Source organism: Pseudophryne corroboree, chromosome 2, assembly GCF_028390025.1.
Source record: "Pseudophryne corroboree isolate aPseCor3 chromosome 2, aPseCor3.hap2, whole genome shotgun sequence".
Taxonomy (NCBI): Eukaryota; Metazoa; Chordata; class Amphibia; order Anura; family Myobatrachidae; genus Pseudophryne; species Pseudophryne corroboree.
This window is the reverse complement of record NC_086445.1, coordinates 517456423-517477222: the sequence shown is the minus strand read 5'-3', so window position 1 is coordinate 517477222 and position 20800 is coordinate 517456423. Positions and strand designations below refer to the sequence as shown.

Here is a 20800-nt window from a genome sequence, read left to right as displayed (position 1 = left end):
GCGTCTGGTTTTGAATCACCTGAAAACTGTAACTGGACCCCCTGCAGTTCGCCTATCGATCGAATCGGTGTGTCGAGGATGCAGTCAACCTGGGCCTGCACTACATTCTACAGCACCTAGACATTCCCGGTACCTACGCGAGGGTCCTGTTTGTCGATTTCAGCTCGGCCTTCAATACAATCGTCCCCAGCATTCTCCACCCCAAATTACTTCGCCTAGGGGTCCCAGAAGCTACCTGTTCCTGGATAGTAGACTTCCTGACAGATTGGACACAGGTGGTGAAAGCGGGGGAATTCACCTCTCAAGCGCGGTCCATTAGTACAGGGGCCCCTCAAGGCTGTGTCCTCTCACCCCTGCTCTTCTCCCTGTACACAAATGACTGTACCTCAGAGGCGCAATCAGTATAGATCATCAAATTTGCCGATGACACCACCGTCATCGGCCTCATCAAGGACGGGGACGAATCGGCCTATAGACGGGAAGTAGACCGGTTGGCCCAGTGGTGCATCCACAACAACCTTGAGCTCAACCTCCTCAAAACTATCGAGATGATAGAGGACTTCAGGAAGAAGTCATCTAGTGCATCTCCGCTAACAATTGCTGACAGTGTGGTATCGCTAGTGGACTCCTTCAAGTTTCTAGGGACCAAAATCTCCCGGGACCTTAAATGGGGGTCCAACGCTGATGCCGCTGTTGGGAAAGCGCAGCAGAGGTTGTTCTTCCTCAGGCAACTAAGGAAGTTCAACATCCCACAGAAGCTTCTGCTCCTCTTCTACTCCGCGATTGTGGAGTCGGTACTGTGCTCCTCGATACTCGTATGGTACAGCTCCGCCAGTGCGAAGGACAGATGCAGGCTCCAAAAGGTGGTCAGAACCGCAGAGAAGATCATCGGGGCCGACCTTCCCTCAGTCCAGGACCTGTACCTGTCCAGAGCTAAAAAGCGGGCAATGAAGATAGTAAAAGACCAGCTACACCCCGGCCACAGCATGTTTAACTTGTTTCCTTCAGGCAGGCGTTACCGGGCCATCCCCACCAGGTCCACTAGAAGCCTCAAAAGTTTCTTTCCCCAAGCTGTCCGCCTGCTGAACTCCTGAACATTGACTGACTAGACGTACATGTAACTCACTTGTGTCCCTACGGTATACCTATCTGTGTGACTTTACTTGCACCCCCCCCCTCCCCACCTGTTTATCTGTTACCTACTTGGCTGTTGAATAGCAAACCGAAGACCAATTCCTAGTATACGCAAGTATACCTGGCCAATAAAGCTGATTCTGATTAAATGAGGAGAGGGAAATTGCAAGCAAATGCAGATAGAAAATGCAGAGCTATTATGCACATTAAAGAAAAATGTAAATAGCCCAAATTGAACAGCGTGCAATTTTGGTCCCTTAGAATCTAGATTTAAAGGGGCCATAACTTAAAAGGAAAACCAACCTGGTTTTGCATTTTAAAGTGTTGGCACTTCAAATCTATTTGCTAAATTGCGAGTTTGCACAGGTGCCTGCAACTTGCAGGATATTACATTTGTGCCAGTATGTTATTGTATCCCCTAAATTAGGAACAATTCTGTTCCAAATACCGTTATATCTGGTATAGTATGTATAGTTGCCCAATCTAATATTATAAAACAAAAAATAATCTTAATTTACAGTAATGGTTTTGCAGTCCACCAAGTGCAAAGATTAGCTCCAGATATAGGCCTTGTTTGGACTTTTTATTAAGTAGCTATGTAAGTTAACTTATGGTTTAGGAATAGACTTTCTTCAGAATACTCGCTGGAAAACCTATGCCGATACTTAATGGGGGTACACACGTAGAGATGTGTGCTTAAATTATAACTAGATTGCTTAGAAATCAAGCACACATCGCTCCCATCGCTCCGTGTGTATAGTCCATAGCGATGGCTGTCGCTTAGCCTAGATTGGCCTGCATACATGCCAAATCTAGTCAGATCGCTCACTTCACCGCTGGGTGAAGTGAGCGTTTCCCTCCCCCCTCGCTCAGCACACATCGCGCTGTGCTGAGCGGCCTGAGATGTGTGCTGAGCGTTCTGTGCTAGATCGCTCAACACACATCTCTGGGAGAAATCTCCCCATGTGTACCCCCCCTTTACACTCAGTGTTTAGAAAGAAATCCCATTATCGCACCCACTGAAGATTCTGTGGCAAAATGCAATTCACCATGAAAACAGCTCACATGACTAACTGAATTGATGCCTAAGACTGCGCTCACTATCTTTAGCAAGGGTTCTCAACTGTTTGGGTTTTCTATGTGATTAGGTCCTATACCACTTTGCAGAAGGTTATATGAACATATAAACAATTGTGGCATTTATATATAATGTGGCACTTACTTTGACAAAACAAATGCTCTGGTGATAGACTTATGGCATGATTCTAAGTTGCATTTCACTGCCAATAAAAAATGCAAGTGGAGTGTTTTTTTTTCTTTTCTCTGACGTCCTAGTGGATGCTGGGAACTCCGTAAGGACCATGGGGAATAGCGGCTCCGAAGGAGACTGGGCACAACTAAAGAAAGCTTTAGGTCACCTGGTGTGCACTGGCTCCTCCCACTATGACCCTCCTCCAAGCCTCAGTTAGATTTTGTGCCCGGCCGAGGTTGGATGCACACTAGGGGCTCTCCTGAGCTTCTAGAAAGAAAGTATAGAATTAGGTTTTTTATTTTCAGTGAGACCTGCTGGCAACAGGCTCACTGCAGCGAGGGACTAAGGGGAGAAGAAGCGAACCTGCCTGCTTGCAGCCAGCTTGGGCTTCTTAGGCTACTGGACACCATTAGCTCCAGAGGGATCGACCGCAGGCCCAGCCTTGGTGTTCGGTCCCGGAGCCGCTTGGGGGGGGGGGGGGCGCCCTGAGCAGCAATAAAAACACCTTGGCTGGCAAAAATACCACAATATATAGCCCCAGAGGCTATATAGGTGGTAAATACCCCTGCCAGAATCCAGAAAAAAGCGGGAGAAAAGTCAGCAAAAAAGGGGCGGAGCTATCTCCCTCAGACACACTGGCGTCATTTTCTCTTCACAGTGCAGCTGGAAGAAAGCTCCCCAGGCTCTCCCCTGTAGTTTTCAGGCTCAAAGGGTTAAAAAGAGAGGGGGGGCACTAAATTTAGGCGCAATATTATATATACAAGCAGCTATTGGGGAAATTTCACTCAGTTATAGTGTTAATCCCCACATTATATAGCGCTCTGGTGTGTGCTGGCATACTCTCTCACTGTCTCCCCAAAGGGCTTTGTGGGGTCCTGTCCTCAGTCAGAGCATTCCCTGTGTGTGTGCGCTGTGTCGGTACGGCTGTGTCGACATGTTTAATGAGGAGGCTTATATGGTGACGGAGCAGATGCCGATAAATGTGATGTCGCCCCCTGTGGGGCCGACACCAGAGTGGATGGGTAGGTGAAAGGTATTAACCGACAGTGTCAACTCCTTACATAAAAGGGTGGATGACGTGACAGCTGTGGGACAGCCGGCTTCTCAGTCCGCGCCTGCCCAGGCGTCTCAAAGGCCATCAGGGGCTCAAAAACGCCCGCTCACTCAGATGGCAGACACAGATGTCGACACGGAGTCTGACTCCAGTGTCGACAAGGTTGAGACATATACACAATCCACTAGGAACATCCGTTGCATGATCTCGGCAATGAAAAATGTGTTACACATTTCTGACATTAACCCAAGTACCACATAAAAGGGGTTTTAGGTTTGGGGAGAAAAAGCAGGCAGTGTTTTGTTCCCCCATCAGATGAATGAATGAAGTGTGTGAAAAGCGTGGGTTCCCCCCGATAAGAAACTGGTAATTTCTAAAAAGTTACTGATGGCGTACCCTTTCCCGCCAGAGGATAAGTTACGCTGGGAGATATCCCCTAGGGTGGATAAGGCGCTCACACGGTTGTCAAAAAAGGTGGCACTGCCATTTTAGGAACGGCCACTTTGAAGGTACCTGTTGATAAAAAGCAGGAGGCTATCCTGAAGTCTGTATTTACACACTCAGGTACTAGACTGAGACCTGCAGATCGTGCTGCTGCAGCGTGGTCGGTGACCCTGTCAAACATAAGAACATATTAAAGACGTTGTCTTGTATATGAGGGATGCACAGAGGGATATTTTGCCGGCTGGCATCCAAAATTAATGTAATGTCCATTCTGTCAGGAGGGTATTAGAGACCTGTCACTGGACAGGTGATGCTGACTTTAAAAGGCGCATAGAGATTCTGCCTTATAAGGGTGAGGAATTATTTGGGGATGGTCTCTGGGACCTCGTATCCACAGCAACAGCTGGGAAGAAATATTTTTACCTCAGGTTTCCTCACAGACTAAGAAAGCACTGTATTATCAGGTACAGTCCTTTCGGCTTCAGAAAAGCAAGCGGGTCAAAGGCGCTTCCTTTCTGTACAGAGACATGGGAAGAGGGAAAAAGCTGCACCAGTCAGCCTGTTCCCAGAATCAAAATTCTTCTCTCGCTTCCTCTGAGTCCACAGCATGACGCGGGGGCTCCACAGGTGTAGCCAGGTACGGTGGGGGGCCGTCTCAAAAATTTCAGCGATCAGTGGGCTCTCACAGGTGGATCCCTGTTTCATTCAAGTAGTATTTCAGGGGTACAAGCTGGAATTCGGGATGTCTTCCACCCGCCGTTTCCTCAAATATGCCTTGCCGACAACTCCCTCAGGCAGGGAGGCTGCGCTAGAAGCAATTAATAAGCTGTATTCCCAGCAGGTAATACTCAAGGTGCCCCTACTTCAACAAGGACGGGGTTACTATTCCACACGGTTTGGGGTACCGAAACCGCATGGTTCGGTGTGACCCATTTTATATTTAAAATCCTTGAACACATACATAAAAAAATTCAAGTTCAAGATGGAATCGCTCAGGGCGGTTATTGCAAGCCTGGACGAGGGGGATTACATGGGATCCCGGGACATCAAGGATGCTTACCTGCATGTCCCCATTTACCATCCTCGCCAGGAGTACCTCAGATTTGTGGTACAGGATTACCATTACCAAGTCCAGACACTGCCGTTTGGACTGTACATGGCACCGAGGGTGTTTACCAAGGTAATGGCCGAAATGATGATACTCCTTCGAAAAAAAGGGAGTTTTAATTATCCCGTACTTGGACAATCTCCTTATAAGGGCAAGGTCCAAGGAGCAGTTGCTAGTCGGGGTAGCACTATTTTGGAAAGTGCTACAACAGCACGGTTGGATTCTAAACAGTCCAAAGTCACAGCTGGTTCCTACGACACGTCTACTGTTCCTGGGGATGGTTCTGGACACAGAACAGAAATAAGTGTTTCTCCCGGAGGAGAAAGCCAAGGAGCTGTCATCTCTAGTCAGAGACCTCCTGAAGCCAAAACAGGTATCGGTGCATCATTGCACGCGAGTCCTGGGAAAAATGGTAGCTTCCTACGAAGCAATCCCATTCGGTAGGTTCCATGCAAGAACTGTTCAGTGGGACCTGTTGGACAAGTGGTCCGGATCACATCTTCAGATGCATCGGCTGATAACCCTGTCTTCAAGGACCAGGGTATCTCTACTGTGGTGGCTGCAGAGTGCCCATCTTCAAGAGGGCCGCAGGTTCGGTATACAGGACTAGGTCCTAGTGACCATGGATGCCAGCCTTTGAGGCTGGGGGGCAGTCACACAGGGAAGAAACTTCCAGGGACTTTGGTCAAGTCAGGTGACTTCCCTACACATAAATATTCTGGAACTGAGGGCCATTTACAATGCCCTGAGTCAGGCAAGGCCTCTGCTTCAAAACCAGCCGGTACTGATCCAATCAGACAACATCACGGCAGTCGCCCATGTAAACCAACGGGGCGGCACAAGAAGCAGGATGGCGATGGCAGAAGCCACAAGGATTCTCCGATGGGCGGAAAATCATGTGTTAACACTGTCAGCAGTGTTCATTCCCGGAGTGGACGACTGGGAAGATCTTCTCAGCAGACACGACCTCCACCCGGGAGAGTGGGGATTTCATCCAGAAGTCTTCCAAAGGATTGTACACCATTGGGAAAGGCCACAGGTGGACATGATGGCGTCCCGCCTCAACAAAAAGCTATAAAAGATATTGCGCCAGGTCAAGGGACCCTCAGGCGATAGCTGTGGACGCTCTGGTAACACCGTGGGTGTACCAGTCGGTTTATGTGTTCCCCCCTCTGCCTCTCATACAAAAGGTACTGAGAATAATATGAAGGCGAGGAGTAAGAACGATACTCGTGGTTCCGGATTGGCCAAGAAGAGCTTGGTACCCAGAACTTCAAGAAATTATATCAGAGGACCCATGGCCTCTGCCGCTCAGACAGGACCTGCGGCAGCAGGGGCCCTGTCTGTTCCAAGACTTACCGCGGCTACGTTTTGACGGCATGGCGGTTGAACGCCGGATCCTAAAGGAAAAGGGCATTCCGGAGGAAGTCATTCCTACGCTGATTCAAGCCAGGAAAGATGTAACTGCAAAACATTATCACCGCATATGGCGAAAATATGTTGCTTGGTGTGAGGCCAAAAAAGGCCCCAACAGAGGAATTTCAACTAGGTCGATTTCTGCATTTCCTACAAGCAGGAGTGTCTATGGGCCTAAAATTAGGCTCCATTAAGGTACAGATCTCGGCTCTGTCGATTTTCTTCCAGAAAGAACTAGCTTCAGTACCTGAAGTTCAGACATTGTAAAAGGAGTGCTGCATATTCAGCCCCCGGTTGTGCCTCCAGTGGCACCTTGGGTTCTCAACGTGGTGTTGAGTTTCTTAAAATCACATTGGTGTGAGCCACTAAAAACCGTGGATCTAAAATATCTCACGCGGAAAGTGGTCATGTTATTGGCCTTGGCTTCGGCCAGGCGTGTATCAGAATTGGCGGCTTTGTCATATAAAAGTCCTTATCTGATTTTCCATATGGATAGGGCAGAATTGAGGACTCGTCCCCAGTTTCTCCCTAAGGTGGTATCAGCTTTTCACTTGAACCAACCTATTGTAGTGCCTGCGGCTACTAGGGACTTGGAGGATTCCAAGTTACTGGACGTAGTCAGGGCCTTGAAAAATTATGTTTCCAGGGCGGCTAGAGTCAGGAGAACTGACTCGCTGTTTATCCTGTATGCACCCAGCAAACTGGGTGCTCCTGCTTCTAAGCAGACTATTGCTCGCTGGATTTGTAGCACAATTCAGCTGGCGTATTCTGCGGCTGGACTACCGCAGCCAAAATCTGTAAAAGCCCATTCCACAAGGAAGGTGGGCTCATCTTGGGCAGCTGCCCGAGGGGTCTTGGCTTTCCAACTTTGCCGAGCTGCAACTTGGTCAGGGGCAAACACGTTTGCTAAATTCTACAAAATTGATACCCTGGCTGAGGAGGACCTGGAGTTCTCTCATTCGGTGCTGCAGAGTCATCCGCACTCTCCCGCCCGTTTGGGAGCTTTGGTATAATCCCCATGGTCCTTACGGAGTTCCCAGCATCCACTAGGACGTCAGAGAAAATAAGATTTTACTCACCGGTAAATCTATTTCTCGTAGTCCGTAGTGGATGCTGGGCGCCCATCCCAAGTGCGGATTGTCTGCAATACTTGTATATAGTTATTGCCTAACTAAAGGGTTATTGTTGAGCCATCTGTTGAGAGGCTCAGTTATATTCATACTGTTAACTGGGTATAGTATCACGAGTTATACGGTGTGATTGGTGTGGCTGGTATGAGTCTTACCCGGGATTCAAAATCCTTCCTTATTATGTCAGCTCGTCCGGGCACAGTGTCCTAACTGAGGCTTGGAGGAGGGTCATAGTGGGAGGAGCCAGTGCACACCAGGTGACCTAAAGCTTTCTTTAGTTGTGCCCAGTCTCCTGCGGAGCCGCTATTCCCCATGGTCCTTACGGAGTTCCCAGCATCCACTACGGACTACGAGAAATAGATTTACCGGTGAGTAAAATCTTATTTTTTATTTTTTTTTCTGCGCAGAAGGGGGAGCGCAAGCGCCTGGCTTCACATAAAAAGACGCTCCCATTCACTTTGAATGGGGCGCGTGCGCATCTACGACGCACATGCCTCCCATTCGTTCCCGGAAGTGTGCCTCGCCGAGTACACTGAGTAGCAGATGGAGCCACAATTAGCGTGGCTCCATCTTTCTTTTGCACTACACAGGCATCCAGAGTGTGCGCAGTCGGAGTTGCGGTTGAGGTGCACAGTCTCTGAAATGTCTTTAAAATGTATTGAGCATTCCAAAGTAGTTACAAGGAGGTGGCTTAGTGGGCACATGGAGATAGTCCCTCTTATTGGCGTGTTATGGGAGTGGTTGCATACACGGTTGCTCAACTGCTTATATAGGAGGCCATACTCTGATGGAGAAACAGCACCTGTGGGTATTTCAGCATCTGTGGAGCGATGACCATGAGGTTCTCAGTCCTTACACACTATGACACGTGGATGTACACTTGGGATTTGTAGTGGCATTTGCACAAAGTTGCAGACTGGTGACTATCTATAGACTCAACACAGAAGCAGCTGCGTCCTTCTCAGAGTCAGTCCCTTAATGTGAACGTTGGTCTTGGAGACTGGAAACCAGCATCTGTATGTACAGAGTACCTCCCATCTGTTTTTGAGTGCTCTTCCCTTACCTCATCTGCATGTGCTGACTTCTCTTCCACCCTCAACTGTATGTACTCTCTCCCACTCCCCTCCCTTCCTCCTCTATATGCCCATTCATTTGTTCCAGCCTGCACCCCGTTGGTAAACTTACCATGTTTGTGTTTGTTGCCATATCAGTGTCTGGCGCGCTCTGTAGCTCGAAAATAGCTCCTCCTGCCCAAGTCTCTGCCCAGCAGTGAAGGCACTAGAACCCCTGATCTATAGAATTGTCAGTGGAGGCATTGGATCTCTCTCAGCATTCAGAGGCTATAAGCAGGAAATACCTACAAGTTTTCCTGCTATTACATTACTGGGGAAGTTTTTATTTTAAAACTGCAACAAAATTTGACCAACAGCATGAAACTGTTCATTTACCATTAATGTGATTGTGTGTTACTTTCTTACTTCTGTATAGATTTCAGCCTCTGTAAATTGCAAGAAACCAGGTTCTTCAGCACCAGCCAAAGAAAAGTCACTGGCAGCAGTGCAGCCAATACCTAGGCCGGACTTCAGGTACCCTTGTTTGTTTGTTTGTTTGTTTGTTTGTTTGTTTTGTTTGGTTGTTGTTGATGTCCTGGTGCTGATAAAGTACACATTTTTGGTGTGTTTTGTGCATAGTTTTCATTGCAGGCATTCCTGATCGATAGGATTTAGAATATGAACAAACCTCACTATGGCTTCACAAATTATGGGGGCTTAGGTCTCTTTGAGAGTATAAGCTACCGATCTATGGGCCTAATTCATACCTAATCAATGTGCTGCAAATTGCGGTGCATGTGCAGTCGTTCGATAATCGGCCACTGTACGAATTCGCACAACAGTGATCAGGTCTGAATCCGGCCCTGTGTACTTGAGCTTCCAGCAGTTTTCCAAGTTTTGGACGTTAGGGCTGCGCACTGTGACTTCTGAGCAAGCCCTCCCTTAGGGACCACTTAGCAGCGTCTCCATGGCTATTCCTCCATTTTCCCCCCTATGGATGACAGACAAAAATGTGATTTGATGTTTACTTACAGTAAAACCTTTTGCTTCTTACATTGGCGATGCTGGATACCCTCCCTTTATACTCTTTTTAGTTCTTGTCCAGGATTACTTTTCCCGCTATGCTCCATAATGAATGTTGCTCTTGTTAGAGAGCTTTATTATTCTGTACTCCATATTTGTCCTGGGGTGGTGTTAGTAAAAACAAATTAGGGTCCGAGGTGAAATTGGTGTACAGTGGGGGGAGGAGCCTGAGCTTTGCAAGTACTAAAATCCCATTATTTCTGATTAATGTAATAGTCACATCCCTACAACAGGTAAGCATCTGAGAGATTAACCCCAGGGTTAACCTATAAAATAGTAATTGACAAAATACAGTAATTATATCATATATTGTCTTTATGGTCTATTTTTGTTAAAAAATGTTTCAGAAAACTTATATAGGCTATTATCCCCCCAACCCCCCCCCCAAAAAAGAAAAGGCTTTTCATTTTATAGCACTTGCAACCTGTGTTAATGACACTTCCGTTTTAACATAGGTTGCAAGTGATATAAAATTAAAGAAGAAAAGTGACTGCGCTATTTCTCCAGGTGCGTATATGAATAAAAACACGTGCTTTTCACTTCTCTGGTGTTTATTTTAGTACAAACGTTATATCTCATACAACAATATAATAAAAAAAAATTAAGTATGCATACTCATTAGGGGCACATTCTAAAAAATGATTTTATAATAATAAAAATGATGATATTTCTCTGTTTTAGACATCCAGTGCTCAAATCTATCAGAGACAATTAATAGTTACACTCCTGGATTAAAATGCAACATGATTTATGTATCCACAACGTTTAAACGGTGATTTTCCAAGGTGAAAACTCAGTTCTCTGTTTAAAGACACAGTTTCCACAACATTGAATATTGCTTATCTTCGTTGTATTAGAACTCAGTCTTTAGCATAGGACCACAGTTCTCATTCATATAATTGCAAAGTCCATGGACTGACAGTTTCTAAATTGAGCCGCTTACCACCGTGTCCGTGGATGCAGACGTGATGGGGAGATCCTCGCCGTGCACAGCGATGCTGGTTTGCTTTCCTTCTCCCCGTCCGTCCTCCGTGGTGGTAGCGGTGCTGGATGGTTTCTAACCCTCAACGTGAGTGGGGCCGCTTGTATGTGGACAATTTTGAGAATAGACTCTCCACCTTGCTAGCCGCGTCTCCTTTGATTGCAGTTCAGCTGGAGCGGCAGGTGTGTAGGAGGTCTCGTTGGTTGTCCTTAGCTCCCAATCCGGCAGGGTTGATCCCAAACAATGTCGCTGATCACTTGGCAGGGTGAAAGGCAATTCTCTAACGCGTTTCGCACACAGGTGCTTCCTCAAAGAGTAATGTACTTTCAAATTCCAAGGCTTTATATACCTGACCACCCTGATTGATGTTCCTCCCATTGGTCCAGATTGAATCACAGGTGCATTCTATTTCTAATTTTCTGCTGTGTGCACTTTGCTCTAATTGCTACAACTGGAGCACTGATCGTTATTATCAATTCTATTAAAAAATGCATACGTTTGATATAGAGAATATATATATGTGTCCATCAAGGAGAAATATTCTTAGTTACTCATATACCACATTCCGAATTGACAGATAAATTAAACAAATGGATAAATAAATAAATAAAACAAAATTATAATTAAACATCCACCACTTCTTATCTCATATTTCTAACCCACCCCAGTATCGAACTCATAACCTCACTAATGGTAAACCAACACCTTACTCATTGAGCTATTAGGTGTTCACAATATCCCTCTGGGTTATTTCTTATATGATGTATCTTAACTCCATTATTCAACAATCTCTATATAGCGGAGTATCCTTACGTTTGATAAACAGACATTTCTCATTAGTAGAGTAAACATTCTGTAATCAGCATCCCGTATGGCATACAGACCAACCCCACATTTAATCATATGTTTAACTTTGTTCTATAATCATTTTTAGCCCGATTAGCTATCGGACTTTTTTGTCTTAGTGCAGCTTTTAATCTATTCTCATCGAGCTCATCATCCATAAAGACTATGATTTATTAATTTTATATATCATAATAAACATAATAAACACAAAAAAAAAAAAATGTTCAGCTAAAGGATTTTAATTACAAATAGCAAACCCGTTTATATATTTTGATAGGTAGGTATATCTGACATACTCTGGATTCGAACTCCACATATAATTATATAAGGATTTCGACCTTACCCACTCGGCTACAGCGTCCCCTATATTTAATGTAGATTTTTCTTTATTCTATATTTTGTATGATGTTATTTTATATAATGTATAAAACAACTCTTACCAAAAGATTGATCCTTTCTTTTTAAACTACTTTTTTTATACATATATGTGAAAGAAAAATGATAAATGGCACCCACAATTAAATAATTCTTAAATTGTTTACTAGACTCTTCTTTCTCTCTTTTCTCTCACTTGCTCACTTTTCAACCACTTTTCTATTTCTTCATTATTATAGCTAATATTAATATGTCCTAAGTGGTCAGTGAATCCACTAGACAACTGAGACATTTCAGCATGATTATCTAATTTCCAAGCTTACAGGTAGTCTGTCCTTTCCTCTCAAAATGAGGACTATTTTATACATATCCCTCTTCTTCCGAGGGGTTCTATCTATAAAAAATGAATGAACTTATATATGTCTCCATCTAATCCCTTTACATGAAAGATTCAAAGTCAATATTCTCATTCAATCCATAAGGATGAATGGTTTTTAATTTAAAGATCCAAAAAGCTTCTTTAGAACTCAAAGTTCTGAACCTATCTCCCCCTCTTTTTGTGTTTTTAATATGTTGTACTCCTATCACTGTGAGGCCTTCAATACACCCTCCATGTTCTTCTGTAATGTGTCTAGACACACTGTGAAAAGGGTACTTTTTTAAGATGTTTAGCCGATGTTCTCTAAACCTGGTCTTCAGGCTTCTAGTGGTCCTACCTACGTATTGTAATCCACATTGACACTGTAACACATATATACAGTAAACTGTATTACAGTTGATAAATTCCTCAATTTTAAAAACCTCTTTATTCACATGTGACCTGATTTCTGTGGTTTTATTTCTCATATACCTACACGTGATGCAGTTGGTTTTCCCACATTTATAACACCCTGTGTAATTTATCGTGGACAGCCATGTTGTTTTGGCTTCTGGTTTGTCCATGCTTTTTAGCATACTGGGTGCTAAATGGGACTTTAGATTTCTGTTTTTCTTAAAAATAACTTTCAACTGTGGATGTATGGCTTTTTGTAAAACACGATCTTGTTGTAAGATATCAAAGTTTTTGGTTAGGATCTTTTTAATTTCCCCTGATTTATTATTATATTTTGACAAGAAAAATAGCTGTGAATAATCATCTCCAGAGTTTTTTGTATCCCAGGTTCTTTTCTCTTTTTGTTTAGATTGTAAAAGTATATCTCTATCTAAATTTAAACTTTTATTATACGCAGATTTTAGTATAGGCTTGGGGTAGCCTCTATCTACAAAATCCTCAAACATAATGTTAGCTTGATTTATAAATGTATCCTTATTAGTACAGTTCCTCCGTATACGATTAAATTGACTCTGTGGCACATTTCGCAGCCAGGGTTTGTAGTGGCCACTTGAATAATGTAAAAAATTATTGGTATCTACTGTCTTTTTGTAATTAGTTGTAATAATCTTTGTATTTTCTGAGGAGATAGTCAGGTCTAGAAAATTAACTGAATTCTGATCCAAACAGTGAGTGAATTTTAAATTATATTCATTAGAATTAAGGTGAGTAACAAAATCAAACGCTAATTGTGCACCCCCATCCCAAATTATAAGTAAATCATCAATGTACCGGCCATAGTACACCAGGTTTGCGCCAAATGGGCCACTCCAAATAAATTCCTCCTCAAATTTTCCCATATATAGATTGGCAAAACTCGGCGCAAACCTGGTGCCCATGGCCGTACCCACCAACTGTAAATAAAACGTGTCATCAAACAAAAAATAATTATGTGTCAAAATAAAAGTGATAGAGTCTAATATAAACCGACATAGAGATTTCTGATAAACTCAAACTGTTTATATTAGACTCTATCACTTTTATTTTGACACAATTATTTTTTGTTTGATGACACGTTTTATTTACAGTTGGTGGGTACGGCCATGGGCACCAGGTTTGCGCCGAGTTTTGCCAATCTATATATGGGAAAATTTGAGGAGGAATTTATTTGGAGTGGCCCATTTGGCGCAAACCTGGTGTACTAGCGGCCCCACTCACGTTGAGGGTTAGAAACCATCCAGCACCGCTACCACCACGGAGGATGGACGGGGAGAAGGAAAGCAAACCAGCATCGCTGTGCACGGCGAGGATCTCCCCATCACGTCTGCATCCACGGACACGGTGGTAAGCGGCTCAATTTAGAAACTGTCAGTCCATGGACTTTGCAATTATATGAATGAGAACTGTGGTCCTATGCTAAAGACTGAGTTCTAATACAACGAAGATAAGCAATATTCAATGTTGTGGAAACTGTGTCTTTAAACAGAGAACTGAGTTTTCACCTTGGAAAATCACCGTTTAAACGTTGTGGATACATAAATCATGTTGCATTTTAATCCAGGAGTGTAACTATTAATTGTCTCTGATAGATTTGAGCACTGGATGTCTAAAACAGAGAAATATCATCATTTTTATTATTATAAAATCATTTTTTAGAATGTGCCCCTAATGAGTATGCATACTTAATTTTTTTTATTATATTGTTGTATGAGATATAACGTTTGTACTAAAATAAACACCAGAGAAGTGAAAAGCACGTGTTTTTATTCATATACGCACCTGGAGAAATAGCGCAATCAGTCACTTTTCTTCTTTTTTCTTGTGTAGCTTCTTGATCAGTGTTTTGATCAAGTTTTAGCTGTACGTACACAGGTACAGCTGGACAAAGATTGCAGCTCTAAATTTCTCTATCGTCCTAGTGGATGCTGGGGTTCCTGAAAGGACCATGGGGGGAATAGCGGCTCCGCAGGAGACAGGGCACAAAAAGTAAAGCTTTAGGATCAGGTGGTGTGCACTGGCTCCTCCCCCTATGACCCTCCTCCAAGCCTCAGTTAGATTTTTGTGCCCGGCCGAGAAGGGTGCAATCTAGGTGGCTCTCCTAAAGAGCTGCTTAGAAAAGTTTAGCTTAGGTTTTTTATTTTACAGTGAGTCCTGCTGGCAACAGGATCACTGCAACGAGGGACTTAGGGGAGAAGAAGTGAACTCGCCTGCGTGCAGGATGGATTGGCTTCTTTGGCTACTGGACATTAGCTCCAGAGGGACGATCACAGGTACAGCCTGGATGGTCACCGGAGCCTCGCCGCCGGCCCCCTTGCAGATGCTGAAACAAGAAGAAGGTCCAGAATCGGCGGCATGAAGACTCCTCAGTCTTCTTAAGGTAGCGCACAGCACTGCAGCTGTGCGCCATTTCCTCTCAGCACACTTCACACGGCAGTCACTGAGGGTGCAGGGCGCTGGAAGGGGGGCGCCCTGGGAGGCAATGAAAACCTATTTTTGGCTAAAAATACCTCACATATAGCCTCCGGGGGCTATATGGAGATATTTAACCCCTGCCAGAATCCGTTAAGAGCGGGAGACGAGGCCGCCGAAAAAGGGGCGGGGCCTATCTCCTCAGCACACAGCGCCATTTTCCCTCACAGAAAGGCTGGAGGGAAGGCTCCCAGGCTCTCCCCTGCACTGCACTACAGAAACAGGGTTAAAACAGAGAGGGGGGGCACTAATTTGGCGTTAGAAATATATAAAAAAGATGCTATAAGGGAAAACACTTATATAAGGTTGTCCCTATATAATTATAGCGTTTTTGGTGTGTGCTGGCAAACTCTCCCTCTGTCTCTCCAAAGGGCTAGTAGGTCCTGTCCTCTATCAGAGCATTCCCTGTGTGTGTGCTGTGTGTCGGTACGTGTGTGTCGACATGTATGAGGACGATGTTGGTGAGGAGGCGGAGCAATTGCCTGTAATGGTGATGTCACTCTCTAGGGAGTCGACACCGGAATGGATGGCTTATTTAGGGAATTACGTGATAATGTCAACACGCGGCAAGGTCGGTTGACGACATGAGACGGCCGACAAACAATTAGTACCGGTCCAGACGTCTCAAAAACACCGTCAGGGGTTTTAAAACGCCCGTTTACTTTAGTCGGTCGACACAGACACAGACAGGGACACTGAATCCAGTGTCGACGGTGAATAAACAAACGTATTCCTTATTAGGGCCACACGTTAAGGGCAATGAAGGAGGTGTTACATATTTCTGATACTACAAGTACCACAAAAGAGGGTATTATGTGGGATGTGAAAAAACTACCGTAGTTTTTCCTGAATCAGATAAATTAAATGAAGTGTGTGATGATGCGTGGGTTCCCCCCGATAGAAAATATGGGCGGTATACCCTTTCCCGCCAGAAGTTAGGGCGCGTTGGGAAACACCCCTTAGGGTGGATAAGGCGCTCACACGCTTATCAGAACAAGTGGCGGTACCGTCTATAGATAGGGCCGTCCTCAAGGAGCCAGCTGACAGGAGGCTGGAAAATATCATAAAAAGTATATACACACATACTGGTGTTATACTGCGACCAGCGATCGCCTCAGCCTGGATGTGCAGAGCTGGGGTGGCTTGGTCGGATTCCCTGACTAAAAATATTGATACCCTTGACAGGGACAGTATTTTATTGACTATAGAGCATTTAAAGGATGCATTTCTATATATGCGAGATGCACAGAGGGATATTTGCACTCTGGAATCAAGAGTAAGTGCGATGTCCATATCTGCCAGAAGATGTTTATGGACACGACAGTGGTCAGGTGATGCAGATTCCAAACGGCACAAAGGTGTATTGCCGTATAAAGGAAGAGGAGTTATTTGGGGTCGGTCCATCGGACCTGGTGGCCACGGCAACTGCTGGAAAATCCACCGTTTTTTACCCTAAGTCACATCTCTGCAGAAAAAGACACCGTCTTTTCAGCTTCAGTCCTTTCGTCCCTATAAGAGTCATATCTGCCCAGGGATAGAGGAAAGGGAAGAAGACTGCAGCAGGCAGCCCATTCCCAGGAACAGAAGCGTTCCACCGCTTCTGACAAGCTCTCAGCATGACGCTGAGACCGTACAGGACCCCTGGATCCTACAAGTAGTATCCCAGGGGTACAGATTGGAATGTCGAGACGTTTCCCCTGCGCAGGCTCCTGAAGTCTGCTTTACCAAGGTCTCCCTCCGACAAGGAGGCAGTATGGGAAACAATTCACGAGCTGTATTCCCAGCAGGTGATAATTAAATTACCCCTCCTACAACAAGAAAAGGGGTATTATTCCACACTATATTGTGGTACTGAAGCCAGAAGGCTAGGTGAGACCTATTCTAAATCTAAAAAAATTTGAACACTTACAAAGGTTCAAATCAAGATGGAGTCACTCAGAGCAGTGATAACGAACCGGGAAGAAGGGGACTATATGGTGTCCAGAGACATCAGGGATGCTTACCTCCATGTTCCAAATTTGCCCTTATCACTAAGGGTACCTCAGGTTCGTGGTACAGAACTGTCACTATCAGTTTCAGACGCTGCCGTTTGGATTGTCCACGGCACCCCGGGTCTTTACCAAGGTAATGGCCGAAATGATGGTTCTTCTTCGAAGAAAAGGCGTCTTAATTATCCCTTACTTGGACGATCTCCTGATAAGGGCAAAGTCCAGGGAACAGTTGGAGGTCGGAGTAGCACTATCTCGGATACTGTTACAGCAGCAGGGGTGGATTCTAAATATTCCAAAATCGCAGCTGATCCCGACAACAAGTCTCCTGTGCTTAGGGATGATTCTGGACACAGTCCAGAAAAAGGTGTTTCTCCCGGAAGAGAAAGCCAGGGAGTTATCCGAGCTAGTCAGGAACCTCCTAAAATCAGTGCATCATTGCACAAGGGCCATGGTAAAAAAATGGTGACTTCCTTCGAAGCAATTCCAGTCGGCAGATTTCATGCAAGAACTTTTCAGTGGGATCTGCTGGACAAATGGTCCGGATCGCATCTTCAGATGCATCAGCGGATAACCCTATATCCAAGGACAAGGGTGTCTCTCCTGTGGTGGTTACAGAGTGCTCATCTTCTAGAGGGCCGCAGATTCGGCATTCAGTTTTGGATGTTGGTGACCACGGAGGCCAGCCCGAGAGGCTGGGGAGCAGTCACACAAGGAAAAAATTTCCAGGGAGTGTGATCAAGTCTGGAGACTTTTCTCCACATAAATATAGCTAAGGGTAAATTTATAATGCTCTAAGCTTAGCAAGACCTCTGCTTCAAGGTCAGCCGGTATTGATCCAGTGGGATAAAACATCACGGCAGTCGCCCACGTAAATAGACAGGGCGGCACAAGAAGCAGGAGGGCAGTGGCAAAAACTGCAAGGACTTTTCGCTGGGCGGAAAATCATGTGATAGCACTGTCAGCAGTGTTTCATTCCGGGAATGGAAACTGGGAAGCAGACTTCCTCAGTAGGCACGACCTCCACCCGGCAGAGTGGGAACTTCATGGGGAAGTTTTCCACATGATTGTAAACCGTTGGGAATTACCAAAGGTGGACATGATGGCGTCCCGTCTGAACAAAAAACGGGACAGGTATTGCGCCAGGTTAAGAGACCCTCAGGCAATAGCTGTGGACGTTCTGGTAACACCGTGGGTGTACCAGTCGGTGTATGTGTTCCATCCTCTGCTTTTCATACCTAAGGTACTGAGAATTATAAGACGTAGAGGAGTAAGAACTATACTCATGGCTCCGGATTGGCCAAGAAGGACTTGGTACCCGGAACTTCAAGAGATGCTCACAGAGGACTTATGGCCTCTGCCGCTAAGAAGGGACTTGTTTCAGCAAGTACCATGTCTGTTCCAAGACTTACCGCAGCTGCGTTTGACGGCATGGCGGTGGAACGCCGGATCTTAAGGGAAAAGGCATTCAGGAAGAGGTCATTCCTACCCTGGTCAAAGCCAGAAAGGAGGTGACCGCACAACATTATCACCACATGTGGCGAAAATATGTTGCGTGGTGTGAGGCCAGGAAGGCCCCACGAAGAAATTTCAACTCGGTCGATTCCTGCATTTCCTGCAAACAGGAGTGTCTATGGGCCTCAAATTGGGGTCCATTAAGGTTCAAATTTCGGCCCTGTCGATTTTTCTTCCAGAAAGAATTGGCTTCAGTTCCTGAAGTCCAGAAGTTTGTCAAGGGAGTATTGCATATACAACCCCCTTTTGTGCCTCCAGTGGCACTGTGGGATCTCAACGTAGTTCTGGGATTCCTCAAAACACATTGGTTTAAAACCAGTCAAATCTGTGGATTTGAAGCATCTCACATGAAAAGTGAACATGCTCTTGGACCTGGCCTGGACCAGGCGAGTGTCAAATTGGTGGTTTTTTTCTCAAAAAAGCCCATATCTGTTTGTCCATTCGGACAGGGCAGAGCTGCGGACTCGTCCCCAGTTCTCTCCCTAAGGTGGTGTCAGTGTTTCACCTGAACCAGCTTATTGTGGTGTCTTGCGCCTACTAGGGACTTGGAGGACTCCAAGTTGCTAGATGTGGTCAGGGCCCTGAAAATATAGGTTCCAGGACGGCTGGAGTCAGGAAAACTGACTTGCTGTTATCCTGTATGCACCCAACAAACTGGGTGCTCTTGCTTCTAAGCAGACTTTTGCTAGTTGGATGTGTAATACAATTCAGCTTGCACATTCTGTGGCAGGCCTGCCACAGCCAAAATATGTAAATGCCCATTCCACAAGGAAGGTGGGCTCATCTTGGGCGGCTGCCCGAGGGGTCTCGGCTTTACAACTTTGCCGAGCGGCTATTTAGTCAGGGGCAAACACGTTTGTAAAATCCTACAAATTTGATAACCTGGCTAAGGAGGACCTGGAGTTCTCTCATTCGGTGCTGCAGAGTCATCCGCACTCTCCCGCCCGTTTGGGAGCTTTGGTATAATCCCCATGGTCCTTTCAGGAACCCCAGCATCCACTAGGACGATAGAGAAAATAAGAATTTACTTACCGATAATTCTATTTCTCGGAGTCCGTAGTGGATGCTGGGCGCCCATCCCAAGTGCGGATTATCTGCAATACTTGTACATAGTTACAAAAATCGGGTTATTATTGTTGTGAGCCATCTTTCAGAGGCTCCGCTGTTATCATACTGTTAACTGGGTTCAGATCACAGGTTGTACAGTGTGATTGGTGTGGCTGGTATGAGTCTTACCCGGGATTCAAAATCCTTCCTTATTGTGTACGCTCGTCCGGGCACAGTATCCTAACTGAGGCTTGGAGGAGGGTCATAGGGGGAGGAGCCAGTGCACACCACCTGATCCTAAAGCTTTACTTTTTGTGCCCTGTCTCCTGCGGAGCCGCTATTCCCCCCATGGTCCTTTCAGGAACCCCAGCATCCACTACGGACTCCGAGAAATAGAATTATCGGTAAGTAAATTCTTATTTTATAAATCTCAAATTAAGAGTAAATAATACAATTAACAAATTAGCGCCTGGATCAGGGTTGTTTTTTCTGATATAAAATTAAAGCCTTTTTTTGTAATGAAGTCCGACTTGGCCGAAGGTGAGGGTTTCTCGGATGAATTCAGGCTTTTTTTTTTTTTTTTTTTTAAAGAAGCAATCTTGTACATTGCAAAACCATGCATTGTAAATGATTGCTGCTTTTAAAAAAAAATGTCAGAGTTCGACCGGGAACCCGCACCTCCGATCAGCTAGAACGTCATTACATCTGGCCCAAAGACTTGCCAATATAAGCACAGGAAACAGTAGTCTCAACAGGAACAGTCAATAGGTAACAGGTCAATGACAGTCTAAAAGAAAAGAGAAGTACAAAATAGCCATCCATAGTAAGACCTTCTTTACAATAGTATTAGGAAAGGCAGCAAGGTGCTGGGGAACACCCACGGAACAACAGTATGAGAATCAGCCGTATAAGGACTCTAAATCCAGAGAGTACTGTATCTGGTGGTTTGCCAGAGGGACCATGGCCCTCATTCCGAGTTGTTCGCTCGGTATTTTTCATCGCATCGCAGTGAAAATCCGCTTAGTACGCATGCGCAATGTTCGCACTGCGACTGCGCCAAGTAACTTTACTATGAAGAAAGTATTTTTACTCAC

The 20800-nt window shown here is 45.1% G+C and overlaps 1 protein-coding gene across 2 annotated transcripts in view; it reads left to right on the top strand.

Moving 5' to 3' along the window:
• Nucleotides 1-20800, top strand: part of S100PBP (S100P binding protein) — a 101695-nt gene that overhangs the window by 5852 nt on the left and 75043 nt on the right. For both annotated transcript variants that reach the window (XM_063954140.1, XM_063954141.1), the window contains exon 3: nt 9027-9124. In XM_063954140.1, the coding sequence (XP_063810210.1) occupies nt 9027-9124 (98 nt within the window). The remainder of the gene's footprint in view (nt 1-9026; nt 9125-20800) is intronic.